We start from the raw sequence: 26,744 nt of genomic DNA, 5'->3' as shown, positions 1-26,744 counted from the left end.
TGGGGCACTCCAGCCCCAGCTCTGGCGCGAAACTGGACAAAGGAAAGGGGGTGTGACCACACCCCTTCCTGGTCCCACCCATAGGAGGGACCTAGAAAGTAATCCAGCCCCTTTAAGTTGTATAAAGGTAGGAGCTGAGTCCCAGGATTTAGATTTGATCCTGAACTGAAACTTGAAACGAAACTCTGGACCTTCGACATTCTGCTGAAACTGAAGACTGAAGAATCTCCCTTGTGGCCAAGGAGTGACCACCCTGGGCAACCAGGCACCCTCCAGAAAATCAACGGCTTGCTTTGTCGACGCTCCCTCCGGGACCCGAGCACAGAGCCTGACAAGACCCAGACTTCCAGACCTCTCTGACCCTCTCTTCACGTCTGCAGCATAGCTGAGATCCGTGGAGGGGACGAGACACGTGGGACCGGACATCTTGAAAAGTCCACGACTTGCTAACTGTGCAGCTCCTGAGGGATCCTCGAAGCTGTGCACTGGGGATTGAGAAGCCCCGAATACGTGCTCCACCTGCACCGAAGATCAGCCCTCCACACTCCACGAGTTCTGCGTGGGGCCCTTCTGCTTGTGTTCTGCTCGACGCGTTGTCCGGTTGCTGGCCCGTTGGCTAGTAGCCTCTGTGACGACAATCCTTTTGAATCAACTCGCTGGTCTGGTTGCTCCAGACTGGCCCTCGCCTCCCTGCAAAGGTGAGGCACCTCAGACCTTGCTGGTCTGCACCAGAAGCCTTCTTTGAATCCTGCGTGGGTTGCCTTTGCCAAGGCTTGTCGAATCCAATCCGGCAGTGGACCCCTCCATCTGCGAGAACCTTCGTGGGACAGCTCCTCTCCAGCAACAGGTTGTCCTCGACGCCTCCTGGTCCGCGTGGCTGAAGAGACAAGCTTCACGACAGCACCTGATTGCTCCTCGACGTCGTCTGTTCCTTCCTGGTTCCACCCGGTCACTGGCTAGTGACCCAGACTCTGTGCCCTCTGCTTTCAGGTCTTCTTCATCCTCGATCCACCCTTGGATCCACCCGGACATCTTCCTCCTGGACGCCTGCAGCATCTTTCTTCACAGGCTCCATAGGCTTCAACGGCGAAACCCAACACATCTTCACACCTATGCACCCGCTTCCTGTGGGTGAGGTAACGCGAGTACTTCGGTGCTCCCAAGGGTATTGACTATCCAAGTGTCTAGGTTTTTAGTTGTTTCCTCCTAGCTAAACCGGAACTGTCCTAAATCCTTTTTTTTCTAAACTCTAAGTTCCCATTGACTTAACATTGACTCACACATGTGTGTAAAGACACTGCACGCGCCGCCTGTGGGCCTCCTACTCCTAACCTAAGGGTCAGATAGTGTAGCCCAGCGATTCTCTAGGCCCTAGGTTGTTCCTTTTCTCGTGACGTGGTACTTATACCACTTTCCTAGTATATGGTTTGCTTCGCCCCAGGTCCTAACTGTATTTTGTGCAACTTAACGTATTCTGACTAGGTAACTTGTTATGTGCTTTGGCCTCAAATCTCATAAAGAGTTCAGAGGAGTGTGTTAGTAAATAAATACATATATATTTTATATATATCCTGTGTGGTGTCCTTTCATTTGGTATTCAAGGGGTTACATATGGTAAAACCGCTGGCTTTACACGCCCTCAAGAGTCTTTTAGCCTAAGACTGTTCTGTCCACGCTACCACTAGGATAGCTGGTCTATAAGGTTGACTTACAACCATCACCATGAGGGTTGTTTGGACTGGTGCAAGGTGTTCACTAGAATAGTGAACATCATATACCAGGCCAACTTCTCACAACAATGCCCTGGGTACCTAGGGTACCATTTACCAGGGGCTGACATGTAGCCAGAGATGCCAATTGGGTTTTAGCTTCAACACAGTTTTAGGGAAGTAACACAGGCCATGGGCACCTGATTGGCAGGAGCCCAGGGCACACTCAGTCAAAGCACATCAGCAATTCAGCAAAAAGTGGGGGCACACCATGCAAGAAAGTTGGCACTTTCTCACAGTTTCCCTTAACATTCATTTGCTGTTTTGCTTTATAGGAGGGTATCATTCTTTGTTTATGCATGACTATTTCTATGAGGCGAGTACTCTGCTCTCGCCCTCCAGTCATTTACATTATGTAGGGTTTTTCTCTACAATGCAGAGTAATGTTTATTTTTATTTTATAATGTATCTTTGTCGTCTTAAACGATGTTTAACCCTTTTTGGCACACTGTTCCCACACATTTAGTTTTAGTACTGGCTTCTTGTTGTGGCGTGGAAACGCTTCACAGTAGAAAACTGACGGCAGCGCGCCAGAAGGGACTTATACGGCTCCACTGACGTCACATCTGTGGGCGAGGTCAGAGCGTAACCATACTATGCCGCCCCCCAGCGCGTAGAGGTACGGCTGAAAAATCTCCGCATCCAACTGACGCCTGGAGGATATTCTAAGTTAAGGAATCTGCGACTAGACTGTGTCTCTACCAGATACATTGTTACCGAAGGTAAGTAACTTGTTTTTCCAGGTTGATAGTACTCTAAACAAGATCTGCATGGCATTGGCCAAGAAGCAGCCTCCCAAAGGCTTCAGGGTTCATTCCACAAGGCTGCTAGCACTGCAGTAGTACACGACATCTGCAACATCTGCCTGGCCTTGATGTTGGTGTCCATGCACACTTTTTTGAAGCACTATTCTCTTGACAGCCATGTCCAACGGAAGTGCATTGCACCCGTTCATTCCTGCAGGACATGTTGGTCCTTGTTTGCTCTGTCCTGTCATTTCTGGGGCAGATCAAGGTCTATGTGGAGTTACACTATGCCACTTGCTGGTATATTGGAACACTTCTGTGAAAATGTCCAGTCTGACACCTGGGTAATATTCTAAAGGTGTGAAATCTGTAGTTAGATACAGGATCCCCAGACAGAGTGTTACCAAAATGAAGTAACTGTGTATGAATTAGAGTCACGACTATTAGGCTAGAGTTTCAATGCTCTAAATACAAGCAGACTATATGGGGCCACAGTGCTTCTCTGTTATGTAGTGAAAGACAAAGATAATTGGAGGGCGTTGGCCTGCATGCTTCTGCGTCCCAGTTGCCCCGCACCTCTTCACTGATGATTGCTACAGATTTGACGGTTGAGATGCGATGTGCAATTGGTACCTGCTAAGTTCGAAATTAGGTTTTTAAGCAGTTTTCAATCCCTTCATTAGGTGCATGAACACTTATGTAGCTGATAATGGGATCTGAAAGAGACACGTTAGTGATAGATTCCTTTCCTTAGAATATCCACAGGCGTCAGACTGGATCTGGACATTTTTTGCATAGCAGTACCCATGCGCGTCGGTAGGCGTCGTCCGTAGCTCCGCATCCCTCGTGGCGCCGCGATGACGTCGTCGGAGTACTTAGACGCCGCCTCCGCGTGCTGACGTCAGTTCTTCTTTTTTCCGCGCCAGCTAGCGCAGATCTGGAAAAAGTTGTACCCTAGTCACTTTTTGACCAACCTTTTGAGATCCTTTTTGATCCCTTTTCGAAGTCTATATCGACTCCGACTGTGCCGGTAGGGATGCCCGGGTTCAAGCCCTGCGCTGACTGCAACCGAATGATGTCGGTTACCAACCCCCATCGCCGGTGCCTGCACTGTTTAGGCCTGGACCACGACGATAAGTCATGCTCCGACTGCCGGGCCCTGACGTCTAAGGCTAGACGGGAGCGGTCCCGTAAGCGACTCGAGCTTCGGCAGTCCGCCCCGCGCCGCTCGAGGTCCCGGTCCGAAAGGAGGTCGAGGGACCAGTCGCGGGGCCGGAGCCACCACAGTCCGGGAGTCGTCATCGGTCTTCGGGCTCGAAGTCCCCAGGTAAGAGGCACAAGAAGTCGGAAGAGGCATCATCGCTCTTCTGACTCCCACCGATGCTCGCGCAACGCGGCCGGGGGTTCGGGCGACACCGCCCACGCGGCTCCGCTGGAGCCGCCGGTGTCGCTGCCTGCTCCACACCCGCCGGTCCCTGGGCAGGACGCGACGCCGGGGGAGATTGCAGACTTCCTCATGGCCATGAGGTCGCTCGCTCCTCCATCGGGTTCCGCGGCGCCTTCGGGCCAAGCGGCTCCGACTGGGTCCCCACGCGGGTGACCCTTGCTTTCTGTCTACCCACCCCACCCCTGAGAGACTGGTTATCCAGGCCTCCAATTCCCAGACCGCATTCCCGTAGGCTCCCCCCGACCGGGAATCCAAGAGGTACGAGACTTGCGGGAAAAAGGTATTCTCATCCCTGAGTTTGGGATTGCGGTTGGTCAATACTGCGTGCCTCTTGGGCCGCTACACCCACTCTCTGTGGGACACGGTCGCGGCTGTGCTGCCAGAATGTCCGATGGAGGTTCGGGCTAAACTTGGCCAGGCCCTTGTGGAAGGCCGAGATGCGGCACAGTATTCCATCCGGTGTGGGCTGGACACTACAGACACTCTAGGCAGAGCGATGGCAACGACGGTGGCGATTCATCGTCACGCCTGGTTGAGGTCCGCCAATTTCTCGGCCGATGTCCAAAACACACTTATGGACATGCCGTTCGATGGCCGTCGCCTCTTTGGCGACAAGGCAGACCATGCGCTTGAGCGCTTTCAGGACTCCAGGGCTACGGCCAAGTCCTTGGGCCTCTCGAACCCTGCGCCAGCAAACGGCTGCTTTTCGCCCCTTTCGTGGCCAAGGAAGGGGCACCCCCACAGGTTCTGCCAGTCACGTGCCGCAGACTACCATCCATTATTTACAACAAGGGTGGTGATGGACAGAGTCTCTGAATTAAGCAGAGTACTCTCACCCAGTCAAGAGATCAGGGCTAGATCCAACACCGTTTTTTAGCTCATTGCACCATCCCAGTTTCAGAACCTGGCTGTATGCAAATTAGTCTGTCCCTGGCCCAGTGCATCATGGGAACAGGGCAGACCAGACTACAAAAGCCAATTCTTACACTGGGAAGGAAACAAGCTTCCGGGGACCGGTTTCTGGCATTACAGCCGTCTTCGGCCCGGCTTGCTTGAATCCTGATGGTGCAATGAGCAAGGGACTCACATCTGAGTATACCCTTCCACGCTTAGGGTGGACAAAATTATTTACAACAAGGGGTGGTGATGAGCAGACTACCATCCAGCGCGGTGTCGGACGTGGAAACCGCCGTGGCGGCCGGCGGGGACAACGGCAAGGCCAGTCCACACCTGCCCCTGCAGAATCCGCCTCAAAACACTTCTAGTCCATGCCTTCAGGCCCATGTGACGCCAGTGGGGGGCAGGATTCGCCACCACCACCTCCACTGGCGCACTGTCACATCGGACAGGTGGGTGCTGCAAATCGTCCGATGGGGCTACTCCCTCCCCTTCGAGGCGACCCCTACAGCCATGCCACCGCAATGCCACCGCGTGTTGGGGGATCACTTGCAACTTCTGCAAGAGGAAGTTACGGCCCTCTTGGCCAAGGGGGCCATCGAGCGCGTTCCTGGGCCAGAAGTAGGGTGTGGTTGTTACTCCCACTACTTTCTGGTAACCAAGAAGGGCAAAGGGGGCCTACGCCCTATCTTGGACCTACGGAACGTCAACGGCTTCCTCCGGAAGGAGAAGTTCAAGATGCTGACATTGGCTCAGGTTTTGGCTGCCCTAGACCCTGGAGACTGGATGGTAGCGTTGGACTTGCACGATGCTTATTTTCACATCCCCGTCCTGCCGTCCCACCGGCGTTACCTGCGGTTCATGGTAGGCCACGAGCATTTTCAATTTACCGTGCTCCCCTTCGGCCTTACCAGCGCCCCACGGGTGTTCACAAAAGTGATGGCGGTGGTCGCAGCTCATCTGCGCAGGTTAGGGGTTTCAGTCTTCCCCTACCTCGACGACTGGTTGTTGAAGGCGGGCTCGCCCCAGACAGTCGTCAGCCACCTCTAGACTACGGCCGACCTCCTGCACCTGCTGGGGTTCTCCATCAATGTGCCGAAGTCACACCTGTGTCCCTCTCAGAAGCTCCTCTTCATCGGAGCGATTCTAGACTCAGCACAGTTTCGTGTTTATCCTCCCGAACAGCGGGTTCGGGATATTCAGGCTCTGATTCCGATCTTTCAGCCTTTATCCCGAGTCTCGGTCAGGTTGACGCTGCGGCCTCTTGGGCTGATGGCCTCCTGCATCCTTCTGGTGCATCACGCCCGGTGGCGGATGCGGGCTCTGCAGTGGGACCTGAAGTTTCAGTGGGCCCAACATCAGGGCAACTTGTCCGGCCATGTCTTGATCTCGGAGGGCACTGTAAGTCAGTTGCAGTGGTGGGTAACGGACCGTGATTGGGTCAGCGGCAGATACCTCTCCCTACCCCAGCCAGAGCACGTAGTTGTGACGGACGCGTCCCTCCAGGGCTGGGGGGCCACATGGGAGAGGCGGAGATCAGAGGCCTCTGGTCTCCGGCGGAGTCCCATCTCCACATCAACCTTCTGGAGCTGCGGGCGATCCGTCTTGCACTGAAGGCGTTCCTCCCCTCTGTCCGGGGGAGTGTATTGCAGGTGTTCACGGTCAACAACACCGCCATGTGGTACTGCAACAAATAGGCCGGGGTGGGGTTGTGGACCCTATGCCAGGAGGCTCTGCGCCTCTGGCAGTGGCTGGAATATCAGGGCATGACCCTGGTGGTTCAACAACTGGCAGGTTCTCTGAACGCCAAGGCGGACGAACTCAGCCGTCAGTGCATGATGGATCACGAATGGCGTCTGAACTCGGACGTGGCGCAAGGTCTCTTTCAGCAGTGGGGAGAGCCTTGGTTAGATCTATTTGCCACAGAAGAGAGCGCGCAATGTCATCAGTTCTGCGTGTTGGAATTTCCAAGGCGGCACTCGCTCGGCGACGCTTTTCGTCGTGAGTGGAGTTGCGGTCTATTGTACGCCTTTCCGCCTATACCACTTCTGCCCAGAGTGCTGAAGAAGATCAGGCGCGACCGGGCCCAGGTTATCCTTGTGGCTCTGGACTGGGCACGAAGATACTGGTATCCAGAGCTACTCAGCATGTCTGTCGATCCCCCGATTCGTCTGCCTCTTCAGGAGGACCTTCTGTCGCAGCAGCAGGGGACGGTCCTCCACCCGAACCTGTCCAGTCTCCACCTACAAGCTTGGAGATTGAGCGGCGACAGTTGAGGCCATTTGACTTGCCTCATGAAGTCTGTAATGTCATTCTGGCAGCCAGGCGTCCCTCCACAAAGTCGGTATACGCCTGCAGGTGGAACAGATTTGTGGCATGGTGCACAGCAAAGGCTGTGGATCCACTCTCTGCCCCTCTTTCTGAGGTTCTCCTCTTCCTTCTTTCTCTTGCCCAGCAGGGCTCTGCTCTGGGCACTCTCAAGTGCTACCTTTCTGCCCTTTCCGCCTTCTAAGGCGACCTGATCAGCCATCTTTGTTCAATTCCCCAATTGTAAATATGTTTTTGAAGGGCATCACGCACATGTTCCCTCCTGTTCCATTCGTGATGCCTCAGTGGGACTTGAACCTTGTACTTACCTATCTCATGTGTGCACCCTTTGAGCCGCTACATAACTGTCCTCTCCGTCTGCTTACCTTGAAGACTGCTTTCCTGGTTGCCATTACCTCTGCCAGGAGAGTGAGTGAGCTCCAGGCTCTTTCTTCCACACCTCCTTTCCTATCTGTCCATCCGGACAAGGTTGTGTTGCGGACAAGACCCTCTTTCCTGCCCAAGGTTGTCACGGCCTTCCACATCGGGCAGTCCATCACCTTGCCCACCTTCTTTCCGCCTCCGCACCCTTCTAAAGAGGAAGAGCGGCTCCACCGTCTGGACCCAAAACGTGCGCTCTCTTACTATCTGAATCGCACATGTCAGTTCCGGGTGGATGACCAACTCTTTGTTGGTTACGTGGGCGCTAAGAAGGGACAGGCGGTACACAAGCGGACCATCTCTCGGTGGATCATCTTGTGCATCCAGGCGTGTTACTCCTTGGCTAAGAAGGAACCCCCTGTTGGGCTGCGGGCTCATTCCACTCGGGCCATGGCGACTACAACTGCCCTGGGCCAAGGTGTGCCCTTGCAGGACATGTCAGGCAGCTACGTGGGCCTCGCTGCACACGTTCGCAAGACACTACTGCCTGGACAGCCAAGTCCGGAGGAATGGCTTCTTTGGCCGTTCCGTCCTCCAGGACTTTCTGGTGTGATTATTGGTTCGCAGCCCCACCACCGGGGTTGGTATTGCTGGGGTATCTATTCTAAGGCAAGGAATCTATCACTAACGTGTCTCTTTCAGATGCACAAGTTACTACTTGTGTAACGATATATCTGTAAGAGACATTAGTTAGTGATAGATTACTTACCGACCCATCCATCCTCCCCGTTCTGCAAACCGATATCTAGGGTTAAGGTCTTCCCCTTTCAGGGCCCTAGTTTCATGGCACCAGTGTTGGTTCTATCATGGCTCTGCGTATCTGGCGCGGAAAAGCTGTGTATAAGAACTGACGTCAGCACGCAGAGTCGGCGTCTAAGTACTCCGACGACGTCACCACGACACGGACGCGGAGCCGCGGACGACGCCTACCGACGCGCATGGGTACTGCTACGCAAAAAATTTCCGAATCCAGTCTGACGCCTGAGGATATTCTTAGGTAAGGAATCTATCACTAACTAATGTCTCTTACAGATATATCGTTACACAAGTAGTAACTTGTGCAACGATTCGGCAGACTAAGAGTAATGAAGTGATAATGGCTATACAATGATTTTACACTCAGAAATTAAAATGTTATTTCTTTTTACATTACTTTTCCAGTATACTGCAGTAAATTGAACAGTACTTAGTAATACCATCTAATTGTTATTTATAATTATGAAATATATTATTTATAAGAAATGTTGTTCCTTTTATTTTCATTCTCTTTGCTATTAAGGTGGATAATCAACTTCTTGGGTCCACTCAGTCAGTGCTGCTTTATGTCAGTCCAAGGAGCACTGAAGATGAGCCAGCAGAGGTTGGGCCTGCTGTTCAGATTAATGCAATGAAATTTCCCAGTAAGAATGCACTCACCCATTTATACAAGGTAATGTAATCAGTCTTCACTAAAAAATGTATACAATAATGCAAGATAAAAGGATGTTTGTAATGTGTATTTTAGTCTTGATATTCCTTAAAACTAATATGTAGGAGAGTAGGGTCTGCAATCCTATGATCACCCAGATTTTTGCTTTTTGCTGCACTGGTTTACGACTTTCCCTGGCTGTGGGCCTGCTAATCAGACCCACAGCCTAGCTGTTCTCTCTATCCAAATTGTACTCAGGTACTGAATTGGCACTGGGCCCTCTCCAAGTCCCTGTACCCAGGGCTGAGGTGCACCCAGAAGTCTCCCAGGGGCTGAAGCATGTATTATGCCACCCCTGGATTGACTAACTAAAACTGACACAACTGGCTGCACGACAGCTGGGGCAAGGTGGTGTACTCACCCTTTGCTTTAGATATAGTATACCTATATCTAACCCTAAAAATGGACACTCAGATCTCCTATCAGTCACTCCTATAGCAGGCCTCAACAATCCTGAAGGCAGAGTGCTTGGAATCGTGCGAGATGGTGCTCTAGCATGAGCTGAGCCTGTCTGCGGCTTTCGGGATCCATCCCTTAGCCGTTTCCATGATATCGCATACCATATACTCTTAAGTGCATTATAATCCTCGCGGTTATGTGCCAACTCTGGTATCGCTTTATCAAAACATGTCGAGTAAGGTGTCATACGAATTGGAATACTAACCCCTCGCCAATTCTGGCGACGGGGTTAGCATTCCACCCTTCTAGAGGGACACGACATGCCTGTAACCTATAACCCGGTTAAAAGTCAGACAGAGCCTTAGCATCCACAAAATGGATGCTGCCACCGAGACACAAGTCTGCCCTCCTGCTGCTGGGAGTCCTCCCAGAGCAGGAGATAAGGACAAAGGGTTTCCTGCCAGGGGCGGTGCCAGCACCGTCCCAGACAGGGTTTTGTGTATTGTAGGTAGGCAGGGCTTTAGAGGAAGGTGACTGCACGTGGCACCCCGGTGCTCACTGTGCATAGGCTGGCTGGAACCAGTTCCAGGGTCACTCCAGACCCTGTGCTGGGGAAAAGCCCGCCAAGGAAGTGGGTGTAACCACCCCCCTCCTAGTCCCACCCATAGGGCAGGACTTAGTCGCGTGCCAGCCCCTTTTTACAGGATAAAGGTAGAGACTGGCCCCCTTCCAAATCAGATCATCTTTGAATCCTGAAACTACTTTCTGCGAAAGGAACTCAAGACTTCTTCCTAAGATTTCTCCCTTGTGACTAAGGAGTAGTCACCCTGCATCCGCAGGCACCATCCAAGAACACTGCGGTCTGCTGTAAGTCCTTCCTCCGGAATCCGACTGCCCAGCTCGACGAGAACCGGCTTCCCTGGCACCTCTGACCTCTACCCACCTCTACAGCCCAGCTGAGAACCGTGGGTGCGACGAGACCTCAAGGGACCGGCCATCTGCAAGACTGCACGACTTCTTTCCAGCAAGCCCGCCGAGTAATCTACTGGTGAGTGCTTTGGGGTCCGAGAAGCCCCGACTCTGAGCAGCTCCAGCTCCGAAGTGCAGCCCCCCAGCATCTCCACGATCTGCGTGGGGCCCTTCTGCTTTCCGCTGCTCACCGCGTTGTTTGGCTACTAGCCCGTTGGCTTGTGGCCTTCCTGACGACGCCCGACGACATTTCTGCTGCTGGTCTGGTTGCTCCAGACTGGCCCTTGCTCCCTTCCCGAAGAGGAGCACCCTGGACCCTCCTGGTCCACTCAAGACGCCATTTTGAGTCCACCGCGTGGGCTTGAATTAGCCAAGGCTTGTTGCCCACTCCTGGGTAACTTCGACGCCGACGACTTCAACCTTCGTGGGACAGCTCGCACCTCCATCCTGGTCGCCGACAACGCCTCCTGGTCCGAGAGACTGCAGAGCCCAGCAGTGCCCACTCACCTGACTGCGGTGACTTCGCCCGGTGCCATCCTGGTGCCCACTTAATCACTGGCTAGTGATTCAAGAACTTGGTCCCCTCTGCTTTCAGGTTTTCTTCTTCCTTGATCCAGGCTTGGATCCATCGAACTTTCCTTCACTGGTCGCCTGCCAGCAACTTCTTCCTTCCAGGCTCCTGGTCCGGCAACGAGATCCCCGACGTCTTTTCAGACCTATGCAGCTGCAGCCCCTGGGCTAGGTAACTTCGGCACTCCGGTGTCCCAGCATAGCCTCACTATCCAAGGGTCAGGATCCACTGTCGTTTTCTCCCTACCAGGTCGGGTTCGCCCGTGAACACTAACTTTGTGAATTCTAGCTTCCATAGACTTTGTCCCGCATCCCGCGTGAGAGTGCACACTCTGCACCCGAGTCCCCTAGGCCTCCTAGTAGTAATCTAACGATTCCCTAGTCCAGTCCTAGCGATTCCAAAGCCTATTAGAACTGTTACTTACCTGCTAGTAATTCGCATTCCACTTTTAGCGTATATGGTTTTTCGTGCCCCTCGGGCATTTGTGTAACGTGCTAACTTAAAAGTATTTTCGTAAGAGTTTTGTTGTGTGCTTAGCTCCCTGTCTCATAAAGAGCCAGGGTAGTCTCGTTATAAATAAATACACTGTTTATTTTCATAACAACTTGTGTGGTGTCCTTTCACTGGGTGTTCAAGGGGTAATGTGATGGTAAAACAGCTGGCTTAACACGCCCTCTAGAGTCTTAGCCTTAGACTGCTCGTATCCATGCTACTAGGATAGCTGGTCTATAAGGTTGACTTACAACCAATCATCAATAAGGGTTGTTTGGACTGATATATAGTGATCACTAGAATAGTGAACACTGCACATCAGGCCAACTTCTCACATAATACTTGCCACAAACCGGTGCAGTAGGTATTCTGCTGGAAGATACAATGTGTGAGAAGTTAACCTGGCATATGTTGTCCACTATTCTGGTGGGCACCTTGCACCAGTCTAAGCGACCCTTATGGTGATGGTTGTAAACTCAACCTTATAGACCAGTTATCCTAGTGGTAGCATGGACAAGCAGTCTTAGGCTAAAACTTCAGAGAACATGTGAAGCCAGCTGTTTTACCATATATAATCCCTTGAATACCAAATGAAAGGACACCACACAAGGTATATTATCAAAATATTGATGTATTTATTACTAACACAACCCCTCTGCACTCTTTATGAGGTCAGAGTTCGAGATACGTTACAAGTTACTTATTAAGCATACTATAAGTTGCACAAATACAATTCTGCCATCGGGGACTCACGAACCATATACTAAGTAAGTGGTGTAAGAGCCACTTCAGGAAAAGTGAATAGGCCTAGGGCCTAGGGAATCCCTGGGGCTACACTACAGGACCATAGGTTTGGAAGTAGGAGACCCACGGGAGACGCGTGCAGTGTGGGAACACAGACGCAAGTTACCATTGACTTACAGTGGAGAACGAAGAAGCCACAAAGTTACTGATTAAGGACACTTCCGGGTGGACTACGGTGAAACCCCTTTAAACTAGGACACTTGGATAGTCAATACCCACGGGAGCACCAGAGTACTCGAGTTACCTCACCCAGGGAAGCCGGGTGCATAGGTGCCTTTTCGTGTCGGGTTCCGTCGATGCTTTCAATGGAGACCTGCAAAAGAAGTGCTTCAGGCGGCCGAAGGAAGATTGTCCGGGTGGATCTAAGGGTGGATCAAGGAACTGAAGAACCTGAAAGCAGAGGGGACAGAGTCTGGGTCACTAGTCAGTGACCAGGAAGGAACCAGGATGGAACCAGGTGATGTCGCGATGCAAACAGGTGAAGAGGTGAAGCTCGTCTCTGCAGCCACAAGGACCAGGAGGCGTCGATGATGACCAGGAGCTAGAGTCGAGCTGTCCAACGAAGGCTCTAGTTGACTGCGGTGTCGGTATCCGAATTGGACCCAACAAGCCTTGGTAACCGCAACCCACGCAGGAAGTGAAGATTCGCTTCAGTTCAGACCAGCAAGGTCTGAGGAGCTTCCCTTTCGGAAGGAAGCTGAAGCAAGCCCAGAGCAACCAGGCAAGCATTGAAAATTCAAAGGATCGTCTTCAGGGGGCTCACTAGCCAACGGGCTAGCAACCGGGAAGACGCGACAAGCTGAAATCCAGGAGCGGGCCCCACGCGGCACTCGTGGAGTGTGGAGGGCTGAGCTCTGGTGCAGATGTGGCTCGGGTCTGGAGCTTCTCATGCCCCAATGCACAACTGCGAGTTACCTCAGGAGTCGATGCAGTTAGCAGTTTGCAGGATTTTCAGGGAGTCTGGTCTCACGTCTCTCGTGTCCGCCACGGGTGTCAGCTTTGCTGTGGATGTGGGTCGGAGTCCAAGAAGTCTGGAAGTCCAGTCCTGAGTAGGTGAGTCGTCGGGTTCCGTCGGGATCGTCGACAAAGCAAACCGGCAAGTTACTGGTGGTGCCTGTTTGAACAGGGTGGTCACTCCTTGACCACAAGGGAGATCTTCTTCAGTCTTCTAGTTAGCATAGAATGTCGAAGTACAAGAGTTCTGTTTCATAGTTTCTTTTCAGGGTAATCTGATATCTCTAGACACAGCTCCTAATTTTATACCAAACTAAGGGGCTGGATTACCTGCTAGGTCCCACCTATGGGTGGACCCTGAGAAGGGGGTGGTTACACCCCTTTCTCTTTGTCCAGTTTCGCGCCAGAGCTGGGGCTGGAGTGCCCCAGCAACTGGTTTGAACCGGGCTATGCATGGAGCACCTTGTGTGCCCCAGGCAGTGTCTCATTTTGCAGCTCTCCCTGCCCCAATACACTAAAAGCCAGTCTGGGGAGGTGCTAGCACCTCCCAAGGCAGGAAACCTATTGTCCAGGCCTCCCCTACAGGAGTTTCGTCCAGCAGCAGGAGGTCAGACTCGTGTCTGTGGCAGCATCATCCATTTTGTGATGCTGAGGCTCTGTTTAACTTTAACCGGGTAAAGCAGTAACTGCATGTCTTCTCCCTCTAGAAGGGTGGAATGCTACCCCCGCCGCCAGAACTGGCGGGGGTGGGGGGGGGTAGTATTCCGAAGTGTTTGACACCTTACACAACATGTTTTGATAAAGCCAAACCAAAGTTAGCATTAACCCTTAGGATTATAATGCACTTAAGAGTATATGGTATGGCTATATCATAGAACAGCTATAAGGACATGGTTCCGAAAGCTGCAGAGGGGCTCAGCTCATGCTAGGGCACCCTCTCACATAAAACCAAGCACTCTGCCTCCAGGATTGTTAAGACCTGCCATAGGAGTGACTTATAGGTACATATGTGTCTATATATAAGGGTAGATATAGGTATACTATATCTAAGCAAGGGGTGATTACACCACCTTGCCCAGGCTGAGTGATCAGCCTGTGGTGTCAGTTTGGATGGCCAGCCAGGGGTGGCATAATACATGCTGCAACCCCTGATAGGCCTTGGATGCACCTATGCCCTGGGTACCTATGGTACACTATACTGGGGCTCACAAAGGTTACCCAATCAGGTATGTACCTAAAGTACATGGAGTCCATTTTACAGGGAGAGCAGACAGCCTGGGGCCCTGAATAGCAGGATCTCAGGCCAACTAAGTCGAAAACCAGCTAAACACTAGGCAAAAAGTTGGGGTAACCATATAGTCAGCTATCCACCTTCCTACACAATGCCCCTGGATGTGAGGCTCCATTGGAACAAAAAAAATTGGGAGCTGCCAAGAATGCTGATTGTTTCTAGAAAAGTTGTCTCTTCAAGAGACAACTATTGAGACGGCTATTGCAAATACTTATGGGGAAAAAGTGTTGTTAAATCACCCACAAAGTAAGTGCAATTTGTATTTTGGTTCTAAGCAGCCCACACTGCTTAAGGTATTCTGTCAAAGTTATTGACTTCCTGCAGAGGGAGCTGTCCACACATACTGTTACTTTGAAGCAGCTAGCAATAGTTAAGAGTTTCCAAGATCCTTCCAGCTGAGTGGCTATACAGGGCCTTGGCTCTTTTTGTGGCAGAGAGAGGGGGACCAATATAGGCCGTACACCTAGAAGTGGAGGGCTTAGGCAGTTGAAAAATTTTCATGGTTGGGTGAAGGAGTTGGGCTTAGCTTTAGCTTAGAAGATAGTCGGTCAGATTCTAGTAATCTTAAAAGCATTCATTTGAGGTTGGCAGTCTAAGAAATTCTGAGCTAACTATTAAAGTGTATGAAAAAGGCATACCTTTCTGAAAGTACATAACTTGACAAGTCTTCCAAAGAACAAAAAAAGAGTTGTCGGCCAGAGAACTTGAGATGCTGGCTGACTATTAATCAAGAATGGAGAAATCAGGGAGCGTGGCCAACTGCCGATGGGAATGGCCGCACGGTAGCTGAGCTCCGTGGTGCCACTCTCGAATCTTCCGATTTATTCCATCCGCTCCAGCCGATTTCGCTCTTTGAGGGGACGAGCATAACTTGCTGGTGACCGGCGTGCAGCGGAAGCAGTTTGGGAGCGATCCGTGGCGTCTGTGCGAGGTGAGGGCCGTTGAAAGATCCGCCTGCTGTGATCGTGCCGAGGAGGAGTGTCGTTCCTCGGCAGGCAGACTTCACGCAAGGCCGCAGCTCCGGCCTAGGTCCCAGTTGTAGCGGCGTTTGATTGATGAGCGGTGCTTGCGGCTGGGGCGTCGCCGCCACTGACAAATCTGAAGAGTGGTGATTCTGCTGGTTGGTGGACACGGGGCAGGCATCGTGGGTTTGGAGTCGGCTGGGGCCAGACTTTCGGATCCGCCATCTTGAATCATTGGGCCCGGAGAGCTTGCAGCGCAATATCCTGCTCTCTGTCCCTATGCATGGGGGGTGATTTGTGTCTTACCTGCCCCCTGACTGTGTGTAAGGTTTCCGAGACCCGGTGGAGATCCAGCTGCCCGACTATTGCGGGTGCCCCAGCGGAGCGCGCGAAGGAGACATTTGAGGAGCCGCGTGGCCCTTGTGATGTGGTCGACTGCTGGGGAAGAACAGACTGAACCCAGCGATACCTGGAGCCCGGGCCAGTTGGCGGGCGATCAATGCTGCCCCCCCTTGAATGGGACCCATAGAGTGTGATCGACAAGAATGGCCTGCACAGAGGAAAACAGGGACAGTTTGGGAGGAGCCCTTGCACACCGTATCCTGTCATGTGCTGAATTGTCTGGACCTCCCGCCAAGAAGCCATTTTGTGTGAGGCCCTGTTTTTGGAGCAGGTGGTGGGGGAAATCTAGCAGCCCAGCTAATTGGAGGTACCATCTGGCTCAAGTCGCGCTGCCATGATCTGAGTTGCTTAGAGATTGTGCAGTGCTGGACTTTGTGGGACCCTCTGCGCTGCAGTGGTCACCGTGGGGAGGGGATATTGACTTGCAGACAGGGGTGTCACTCGCCAAAACCGACAGGCCGAGTGGAAGGGTCCACTGTAGGCGGCGGTGAATAAAGGTCGCACCCCTTCTCTGTGTTGAGGCCACTGGGACGGACACAACATGGCGACTGGATGCAGCGGTCGCATGGCGACGCAGGCCAAATTGGAAACATTTGCATGGCAAAACCAACAGGGAGAGGGTCGGGGGGAGCCGCCGGTCCATGGCAAGGCCACTCAATCAACGAACAAAGACTTCTTTGAGGCTATCGCAACGGTACGGACTTCCCTCGAGACCCGGATAGACACAGTTGCAACGGAGGTGGCTCTGATTCGTGAAGATATGAGGAAAATGGCGGAGCACGTGGGCACAGTGGAGAACACCACCAAGGAACTTGTCACTGATACCACCCTTCTTAAAAGACAGGTGACCGAACTGCACACTTCTTACGAGGCAGTGGCTCTACAATCGGACAAATACGAATGCAGAATACAGCGCAACAACGTCCGCATTCTTGGCGTGCTGGAGCTCAATGAGGGGCAGGCCGCTGATCTGTTCGTGGAAGAGCTAGTCCTTAAGCACCTGCAACCACGAGGCCTTTCCAAATGCTTTTCCATTGAAAGAACTCACCGTGTGCCATGGGACCGTCTGAAGCCAAGTGCAGCTTCCCCCCCCCCTCTCCCCCCTGCCACTCCTGGCCCGGGTGTTTAATTTTCGAGACGACGATGTTATCCTGCAGACCGCGACAGCGGCCCCCCCACTGAACTTTTAGAATAGCAAAATAACGTTCTTTCCAGATTTTACTCGGAGGTTTCAGAAACAGCGCCACAGTTTCCTGGATGTAAAACAGGCCCTCAGAGACCAGGTGATCAAATATGCTATGTTGTTCCCTGCAAAACTTAAGAGTGGAATCAAACGGCAAACTGTAGTTTTTCACTAGACCGGAGGATTCTTGGGACTGGCTCGACGGCTGGCGCAGTGTTGGCAAGAAATCGCTTAAAGTCACATCCGCTGCTAATGGAACGGACAATTGGCACCAGCAAAGATGCTCCCCTCCACATTCTGACTCAGACTCTCAAGGTCCCACATGGGGAAGCTGAACTCGGATGTATGTGAAGAGACTGTTGGACACTCCTCTGGCCTCGGGCGCCCGACTGGGTAATTTTGTGCCATGTCAAATGTATTGTTTTTCATTTGAATTTGCTTGAGGATTCATATTTCCTGTTAGTCGGGCCAAATGGTCCAGGCGATTGCTTAAGAATTGTGCCTTATATCTGATGTGTAGGCCCAGAACAGTAATTGACTTGTCTTTAGCTTTGGGGGAGCGTTTTGGCCGGGGCGGAGAATGAGTATTTTGTAAGGTTGTCTTAGGGAGTGGGGTTGCTCATGTTCCTGAAGTTACTTAAGGGTGGGCTACAGACACTCTGCATGTTGGGGATGGCAGGAGGGTTTAGTCCCGTTGTGCAGGGAGGCAGAGAGGAGGTGGGGATTCCAGTAGGGGATGGGGGGGGTGGATCTGTTGGGTGTGAAAAGTTGACCTGGCATATGCTGTCCTCTATTCTAGTGAGCACCTTGCATCAGTCCAAACAACCCCTTATTGATGGTAGGTTAAAGACAACCTTATAGAAAGCTATCCTAGTGGTAGCTGTGGAGAGCAGCGTTCAGGCTAAGTCTTGAAGGAATGTAAAGAAGCTTGTTTTACCAGTATATGATCTCATGTAATAACCAAATGAAAGGAGAACCACACCAGGTATATATATATAAAATATATGTATTTAATCTAAAAACAATCCTTTAGTCTCTTTACGAGGCTAGAGGCAAAAGTACATACAGTAAACCTATTTAGCACCCAGTAAATTAGCACAATATACGTTTAGCCCTAGGGGCGTCACAAACCATATACTAAGAAAGTGGTATAGGAACCATGAGGGACATAGAGACCAGGCATAGGGCCTGTAGAACCACTGGGGCAACCAGGAACTACCCAAGATAGGGACGCAGGAGACCCACGGGGGACGCGTGCAGTGTCTAAACACAGCTGTGAATCACCACTGACTTCTATGGAGAAAGTTGCAATTAGAATTTTAAAGATTAGGGACACTTAGGAGTGGACTTGGAGCAAACCCCTTTAGAACTAGACAGTTCGAGAGTCAAGACCCACAGGAGCACCGAAGTTCTCGTGTTACCTCACCCAGGGAAGCCGGGTGCATAGGTGTCTTTTCGTGTCGGGTTTCGTCGTCGTTTTCTATGGCGAGCTGCTGAAAGTGCTGCAGGCGTCCAAGTGGAAAGTGTCCGGATGGATCCAAGGGTGGATCGACATCTGAAGAACCTGAAAGCAGAGGGGACAGAGTCTGGGTCACTAGCCATTGACCAGGAAGGTGATGAGCAGATGCCCACCGATGTCGGGTGATGTCTGGAGATGTCTGGAGCAGAAGATGAAGCTTGATTCTTCCGCCAGGAGGCGTCAACGACAACCAGGAGCTGGATTCGAGCTGTCCCACGTCGGATGTCGAGTGCTGCGGTGTCAGTATCCGGATTAGACCCAACAAGCCTTGGCAACAGCAACCCACGCAGAATAAAAAGATCCGCTTTGGAGCAGACCAGCAAGGTCTGAGGGACTCACCCTTTGGAGGGGAGTCGGGGCACGTCTAGTGCAACCAGGGAATCCCAAGAAACAAAAGAGTTACCTTCGTGGGGACCCACCAGTCAACGGACCAGGGATCGCGAAGGTGCATCAAGCAGAAATGCTAGAAGCGGGCCTATGGAACACTCGTGGAGTGTAGGCCCACAATCTTCGGTGAAGATGGTGGGTAGGGCTTGGACTACGAGTAGCCCAATGCACAACTTTGGGAAAGCTCGAGAAGTAGATGCACTTGCAAATGTGCACGGTGTCCAGGAGTTCCGGTCCCATGTCTCTAGTGATGGCTACAGGTCTCAGCTTTGCTATGATCTCGTGTCGGCCTCGAAGATGTCTGGAAGTCCGTGTCCTGTGTTGCAAAACCTTCGGGTTCCGGCGGGAGCCTTGGAAATGCAGTCCGACAAGAAGCTTCTTTGGTGCCTGTTTGAACAGGGGAGTAACTCCTTGACCCCTAGGGATATTCTTCCATCTTCTAGTCGAAATGTCAAAGTTCCAGGATATATGTTGCAGAGTTTCGTCCAGGTATAATCTAAAGTCCTAAGGACTGGGTTCCTATACTTATACTAAGTTTAGGGGTTTTACTTACTCTAGGGTCCCACCTATGGGAGGACCGAGGGTGTGGGTGGTTACACCCCTTCCCCTTTGTCCAGTTTCGCGCCAGAGCAGGGGCTGAGTGCCCCTGCAACCGGTTTGAACTGGGGTATGCACAGGGACACCAAGTGTGCCCCCTGCACTGTCTGAAAAGCATTCACTGAATGCACCCGCCCAGCCCCAATACACTAAAGCCTGTCTGGGGAGGTGGTTTCACCTCCCTGTGACAGAAAGCCTATTGTCCAGGCCTCCCCTGCTGGAGTTTTGTCCAGCAGCAGGAGGTCAGACTCGTGTCTGTGGCTGCAGCTTCCATTTTGTGATGCTGGCGCTCTTTTAAACTATTACCGGTCAGGTAAGTGTGTACATGTCTTCTCCCTCTAGAAGGGTGGAGTTTTACCCCCGCCGCCAGAACTTGCAGGGGGTATGATTCCAAAGTGTTTGACACCAAACACGACATGTTTTGATGCAGCCAAACCAAAGTTAGCATTTACCGCAAGGTTATAATGCACTTAAGAGTATATTGTATGGCTGTATCATAGAGCAGCTATAAGGAAGGGTTTCCGAAAGCTGCAGAGTTGCTCAGCTCATGCTAGGGCACCCTCTCACACAAAACCAAGCACTCTGCCTTCAGGATTGTCAAGGCCTGCCATTGGAGTGACTCATAGGTGTATATATATATATATATGATATATATATATATCTTGATGGGATGGCGATCCAGTGGACTCATCAGTATGGATGAACTCAAATGCTTAAAGAACGATCACCCTATCACCCCTGTGTTGTACCTAATTCCAAAAGTACATAAGAATGCGATCAAACCGCCTGGAAGACCCATCATTTCCGCGTGCGGGGGGTTATTAGAAAAAGCTACTACTTACATTGACTTATTCCTTCAAGAACATGTGCTGGCACTCCCATCTTATATTCAAGATTCTAGTGACCTTCTTAGAAAACTGAATGAACTGCAATGGAGTAGTGACTATTGGTTGATCACCCTTGATGTTTCATCATTGTACACCAGCATTGTGCATGCGGATGGGTTAAGGGCTGTTGAGTTTTTCTTGGGCAAACGGCCAATTGAATTGGCCGAGCACAATAAAATGTTGCTTACCATGATTAGCTTCTGTTTGCATCACAACCACTTCATGTTCCTAAACCAGTACTACCAGCAGGTCAGGGGTGTTGCCATGGGGGCCTGTTTCTCTCCCAGTTATGCCTGTCTCCATATGGGATACTGGGAGAGACAGGTCCTCAATGGTATTCACCGGGAGATCTGCACCCGCCATATCATACGATGGTATAGATACATCGATGATATCTTAATGATCTGGCGGGGGACTCATGAGGAGGCGGTAAAATTCATTGATGCCCTAAACATAAACTCGTTTAATTTGTCCTTCACTTCACATATCAGTCAAAAGGAAGCTCACTTTTTGGATATAACTTTGGAGGTCAGTCAGGACAGATTAGAAACAAAACTTTTTAGGAAGCCTACTGCGGGCAATACTATACTGCACGCAGGAAGTCACCATCCGCCGCATCTAATTCGAAGCATTCCCTATGGGGAGATGCTCAGAATTCGGCGTGTTTGCAGTACAGACAATCACTGCAAAGCAGCACAGGCTGCCAGTAAGCAAAGGTTTCTGGCAAGAGGCTATGCGGAAAATCTTATTGACATAGCAATCAGAAAAGCTAATGCTCTGTCCCGTAGCAATGCACTGATCCATAAGAAAGCACAGAGGGCCACAAAATCCGATGGTATTCAACCAGTCAGACTCATTTGGACCTATAACAGTCAACATGCGGTATTGAGAAAAATAATCAATCACCACTGGAATCTAATCAAATTAGATCCAGTAATTGGAGAACATATGCCTAACAAACCAATTATCACCTTCCGAAAAGCATACTCGTTACAGGATGCTTTAGTTAAATCCAGTCCGGAGGTGATTCCACCTAAAAATTGGTTAGCAGCGAGTCGAGGCTTCAGAAAGTGCTCTAGCTGCAAGGCATGCTCGCAAGGGCTCAATAAAACCGAGTTCCGAACAGCATTTTCTACAGAGCCACGCAAGATCAACAAACAGTTGACATGCAAGACGGAGTATGTGGTTTATGTGCTGGAGTGCCCATGTGGTCTGCAATATATTGGTAGTACCAAATTGCAGGTCCACAAAAGGGTACTCCAGCACATTAGGGCCATTAAGACCAACGATGCCACATACCCGGTTGCAAGGCATTTCAAGGAGCACCACAACAATGATAGTGGACTCCTTAGATACTATGCCATAGACTCTGTGGGTCCTCCAAGGAGAGGTGGTAATAGAGAAGGGACTCTAAGGGCACTTGAGACCAGGTATATACTGGAAATGGACAGCAAAACTCCTAATGGTCTCAACTCTACGGAGGATTTTTATACGTGTCTATAGAAGTTCCCGATTGCCATCATTCGTAGGTATTCCATCTCCCCGCCTGTCCATCTGTGTTTGATCTAACAGATAATCATGCTTACTATTGACTATATGTTACTGGTGGCTAATATAACTGTATATGAAACAAACAACTAAGTTAAATAGTCAACCCTGAGCAGTAATATATTCACTTGCTAGTTCCTGTCAGAAGTTGCATCAGGCTGCATGTAAATAACAATTTCAGCAACTATTGTTTTTAATCACTCTTGTTTCAAAGTGCATTCGCATATCATAGTACAATGGTGTTAGGAGGAGGTATGGCAAGTACGTAGAATTGATATTGTTCAATCCTTCAAAATATGCGACTTTCAAATTGGTAATTTTTTTTTTTTTAGTTAAAATATAATTACATGTAGGTGAGGAGCAGACCATAGAAGCCTATGTATCCAATCAATCAACTATCAAATTACATATGTAAATATTGCTATTAAGGCATATGATATCGTTGTTTGTAAATAGTTGTAAATATATGAAATGCTTTGTATGTATTTTATAATGACATAAGATTATCTATGTCATGTATTTATTGATTTTTCGGATAAAATTGTATTTAAACAGTTATTAATGTAATAGGCAACACATAAATGGTCTGGTGTCCCTACACTAATCGCAACACGCTGTCAATAATCAAATTTGGACACTCCCCCAAAATTCACCCAACCAATCAGAATGTACTATTTTGAATGCACGAGCACTTTAAATTCACGCAACTCTCTCGGTGCGTCATGTGACCAAGGCCTCTGTGTAGGCCGAAACGTTATGCTGCCGTGGTGTACTGATAAATAAAAGAACTCACCTGCACTCTGGGTCTCCCGTTCTCTTCCTGTTGATGGCTCCGGATGGTGGGCGCGTCGCTGAGCGGGTACGAGTGTGAAAATATATATATATATATATATATATATATATATATATATATATATATATATATATATATATATATTCATTCTAAGTAAGGGGTGCGTACACCACCTTACCCAGGCTGCAAGTGCAGACCTGTGGTGCCATTTTGGAAGGCTTCCCAGGGGTGGCATAATACATGCTTCAGCACCTGGTAGGCCTCTGGGGTACCTATGCCCCTGGTACCTAAGGTACCAGATACTAGGGGCTCACAAGGGTAACCCAGTAACCAATCTGATATGTACCTAATGTACATGCAATCAATATAGAGAGAGAACAGCTAGACTGTGGTCCTGAATAGCAGGGCCACAGCCAGACTAAAGTCGATAAACCAGTGAAACACAGCAAAAAGTGGGGGTAACCATAGGAAGCAGATCCTACTCTCCTACACACCCCACCTACCAAGGAGGAGAGTTACATAGGTTTGACCCCAGGCATGCGCTAGGCTGTTATATTATCCGCACGAAAGAGATCAGGTCTGGCGACCAGCTTCTATTTTGGGTGTTATGTTATGTTATAGTAATTTATAAAGCGCAGCAATTACCCAAAGGTCTCCTGGCGCTAACCACTATTTCTATGAGACATTAAGACAGGAGTTCGGGGACAAGAGACACAGGGTTAAAGCGTAAAAAGGCATGTTTTCAATCCCCTCCTAAAAAAGAGGAGGGGCTTTTCTCAAATACAGGGGGCACACCAAAAAGCTTCTACCCCCCCCCCCCACGAGGCCTTTTAGAATGGTGGCACTCTCATCCATTTGGCTGCTCCGGAACGTATGGTTCTTCCACGTATGTACCACTGCATTTGTTATTCCAAGAAGTCTGGGCCAATACCATGTAATGCCTTGTAGGCGGTACAAATTGCTTTAAAATACACCCGTTTCCTGATCGGCAGCCAGTGTAGTTTTTAGGTCTCTGCTAAGCGCGCGGAAGCGCGTTCTCGCCGAGAACCTTTTGTTGCCGTGTCTGCTTTCCAGGAGACAATCCTGGCCGCGTGCAGGCGATTAGAAACTGCAAAAACAACAAGTGATGGACTGAATGTGGATCAATGTCACACACTCCCCCAGTCAAAAGATCTGGGCCCAAATCCATCGTTTTTTTGCACTCCACACCACCCTGGGTTAGACAATGGCGATATGCAAATCAGCTCTGACCCTGTTGCCCCATGGGAACAGTCCAGTCCGAACTACAAAAGCCATGTCCTTCCCAGAACGGAATCAAGCATCCGAGGACCGGACCGGTTTCGAGGTAACACCTCTCTTCAGCCCGGCTAGCTTGACTCCAAGTGGTGTGGAGTGCCTGGGACCCACGTCTGGGCATCCCCAGCGCACTTAGGGCGGCAATTGCAAAAACAACAAGTGATGGACTGAATGTGGATCAATGTCACACACTCCCCCAGTCAAAAGATCTGGGCCCAAATCCATCGTTTTTTTGCACTCCACACCACCCTGGGTTAGACAATGGCGATATGCAAATCAGCTCTGACCCTGTTGCCCCATGGGAACAGTCCAGTCCGAACTACAAAAGCCATGTCCTTCCCAGAACGGAATCAAGCATCCGAGGACCGGACCGGTTTCGAGGTAACACTTCTCTTCAGCCCGGCTAGCTTGACTCCAAGTGGTGTGGAGTGCCTGGGACCCACGTCTGGGCATCCCCAGCGCACTTAGGGCGGCAATTGCAAAAACAACAAGTGATGGACTGAATGTGGATCAATGTCACACACTCCCCCAGTCAAAAGATCTGGGCCCAAATCCATCGTTTTTTTGCACTCCACACCACCCTGGGTTAGACAATGGCGATATGCAAATCAGCTCTGACCCTGTTGCCCCATGGGAACAGTCCAGTCCGAACTACAAAAGCCATGTCCTTCCCAGAACGGAATCAAGCATCCGAGGACCGGACCGGTTTCGAGGTAACACCTCTCTTCAGCCCGGCTAGCTTGACTCCAAGTGGTGTGGAATGCCTGGGACCCACGTCTGGGCATCCCCAGCGCACTTAGGGCGGCAATTGCAAAAACAACAAGTGATGGACTGAATGTGGATCAATGTCACACACTCCCCCAGTCAAAAGATCTGGGCCCAAATCCATCGTTTTTTTGCACTCCACACCACCCTGGGTTAGACAATGGCGATATGCAAATCAGCTCTGACCCTGTTGCCCCATGGGAACAGTCCAGTCCGAACTACAAAAGCCATGTCCTTCCCAGAACGGAATCAAGCATCCGAGGACCGGACCAGTTTCGAGGTAACACCTCTCTTCAGCCCGGCTAGCTTGACTCCAAGTGGTGTGGAGTGCCTGGGACCCACGTCTGGGCATCCCCAGCGCACTTAGGGCGGCAATTGCAAAAACAACAAGTGATGGACTGAATGTGGATCAATGTCACACACTCCCCCAGTCAAAAGATCTGGGCCCAAATCCATCGTTTTTTTGCACTCCACACCACCCTGGGTTAGACAATGGCGATATGCAAATCAGCTCTGACCCTGTTGCCCCATGGGAACAGTCCAGTCCGAACTACAAAAGCCATGTCCTTCCCAGAACGGAATCAAGCATCCGAGGACCGGACCGGTTTCGAGGTAACACCTCTCTTCAGCCCGGCTAGCTTGACTCCAAGTGGTGTGGAGTGCCTGGGACCCACGTCTGGGCATCCCCAGCGCACTTAGGGCGGCAATTGCAAAAACAACAAGTGATGGACTGAATGTGGATCAATGTCACACACTCCCCCAGTCAAAAGATCTGGGCCCAAATCCATCGTTTTTTTGCACTCCACACCACCCTGGGTTAGACAATGGCGATATGCAAATCAGCTCTGACCCTGTTGCCCCATGGGAACAGTCCAGTCCGAACTACAAAAGCCATGTCCTTCCCAGAACGGAATCAAGCATCCGAGGACCAGATTAGAAACTGGCACGCGCACAAGTACGATCGCTGCTCGAAGCTCCCACACAACACACGCATGCGCATACCCAGAAACACACACACAAGCGCACACGCACGCACATACATACAGAACCCCCCACGCATACACACACGCGCGCACACACACACGAGTGCACCGCCCCCCCTCATTTTAAACTTACTGTGGCAATCTGGGGGACTCCGCTCTCAGCACGGGCAGGCAGCGGGCATGTGCCTCGTGCCCCCTCCGCAGAGTTGACGCTGTGGCTCATGGCAGCTCCTTTCCCGGGGCTCCCTCTTGGTCAAGGGAGCCCCGCAACACGTGCGCAACCTCCTGTTGTCGGCCCCGGGGCTCTCCACCGCTCACAGGAGCCCCGGGCCGCTCTACGCATTTCCTCCGCCTGCCTCCTCTTCCGGACCGGATGCGGCCCGCCCCGTCACAGGCAACCTTGCATGACTTCCGGTGCGGCCGCGGCGGAATTCCAGGGGCAGTAAGAGTTATTTTTTTAATGTGCTCAAATGTGAGTTACCAAATTGCTATTACCCTAAAGTGGTTACATTATACATATGGGCATATAATTAACGTCTACTCTGAAAGGATAGATGGTCGAGTGGTTAATGTACCGACTGCCAGTTCATATCACAGCTTGCTCATTTAATTTAACGGTGTGATCCTGGGCAACTCACGTAATCTCCTTCTTCCACAGTTCCTTTACTTTCTAGGGCTCGGCATGACAATGTCATGTATTTGTTTTCAAAACAAAAACATAAATCAAAATGTCATAAGCAATGCCAATGGCTCTAATTTAAACAATGCCGAGACCATTGCATTGTAAATGCTTGTTTAATTTCCTTACAGATGGAGGCAGATTTGAGAGTACCTGTGAGCAGCCGAGCTGCTGCATTTTGCAGCAAT

General features: G+C 50.7%; 1 protein-coding gene across 2 annotated transcripts in view; it reads left to right on the top strand.

Annotated features, from left to right (window-relative positions):
• VPS13D (vacuolar protein sorting 13 homolog D) overlaps positions 1-26,744 on the top strand; it is a 2,979,414-nt gene that overhangs the window by 2,515,988 nt on the left and 436,682 nt on the right. For both annotated transcript variants that reach the window (XM_078642819.1, XM_078642818.1), the window contains one exon: positions 8,887-9,036. In XM_078642819.1, the coding sequence (XP_078498945.1) occupies positions 8,887-9,036 (150 nt within the window). The remainder of the gene's footprint in view (positions 1-8,886; positions 9,037-26,744) is intronic.

Source organism: Lissotriton helveticus, chromosome 5_1 (assembly GCF_964261635.1).
Source record: "Lissotriton helveticus chromosome 5_1, aLisHel1.1, whole genome shotgun sequence".
Classification (NCBI taxonomy): Eukaryota; Metazoa; Chordata; class Amphibia; order Caudata; family Salamandridae; genus Lissotriton; species Lissotriton helveticus.
Note: the sequence above shows the minus strand (reverse complement) of the source record. Positions and strands in the feature narration are given on the sequence as shown.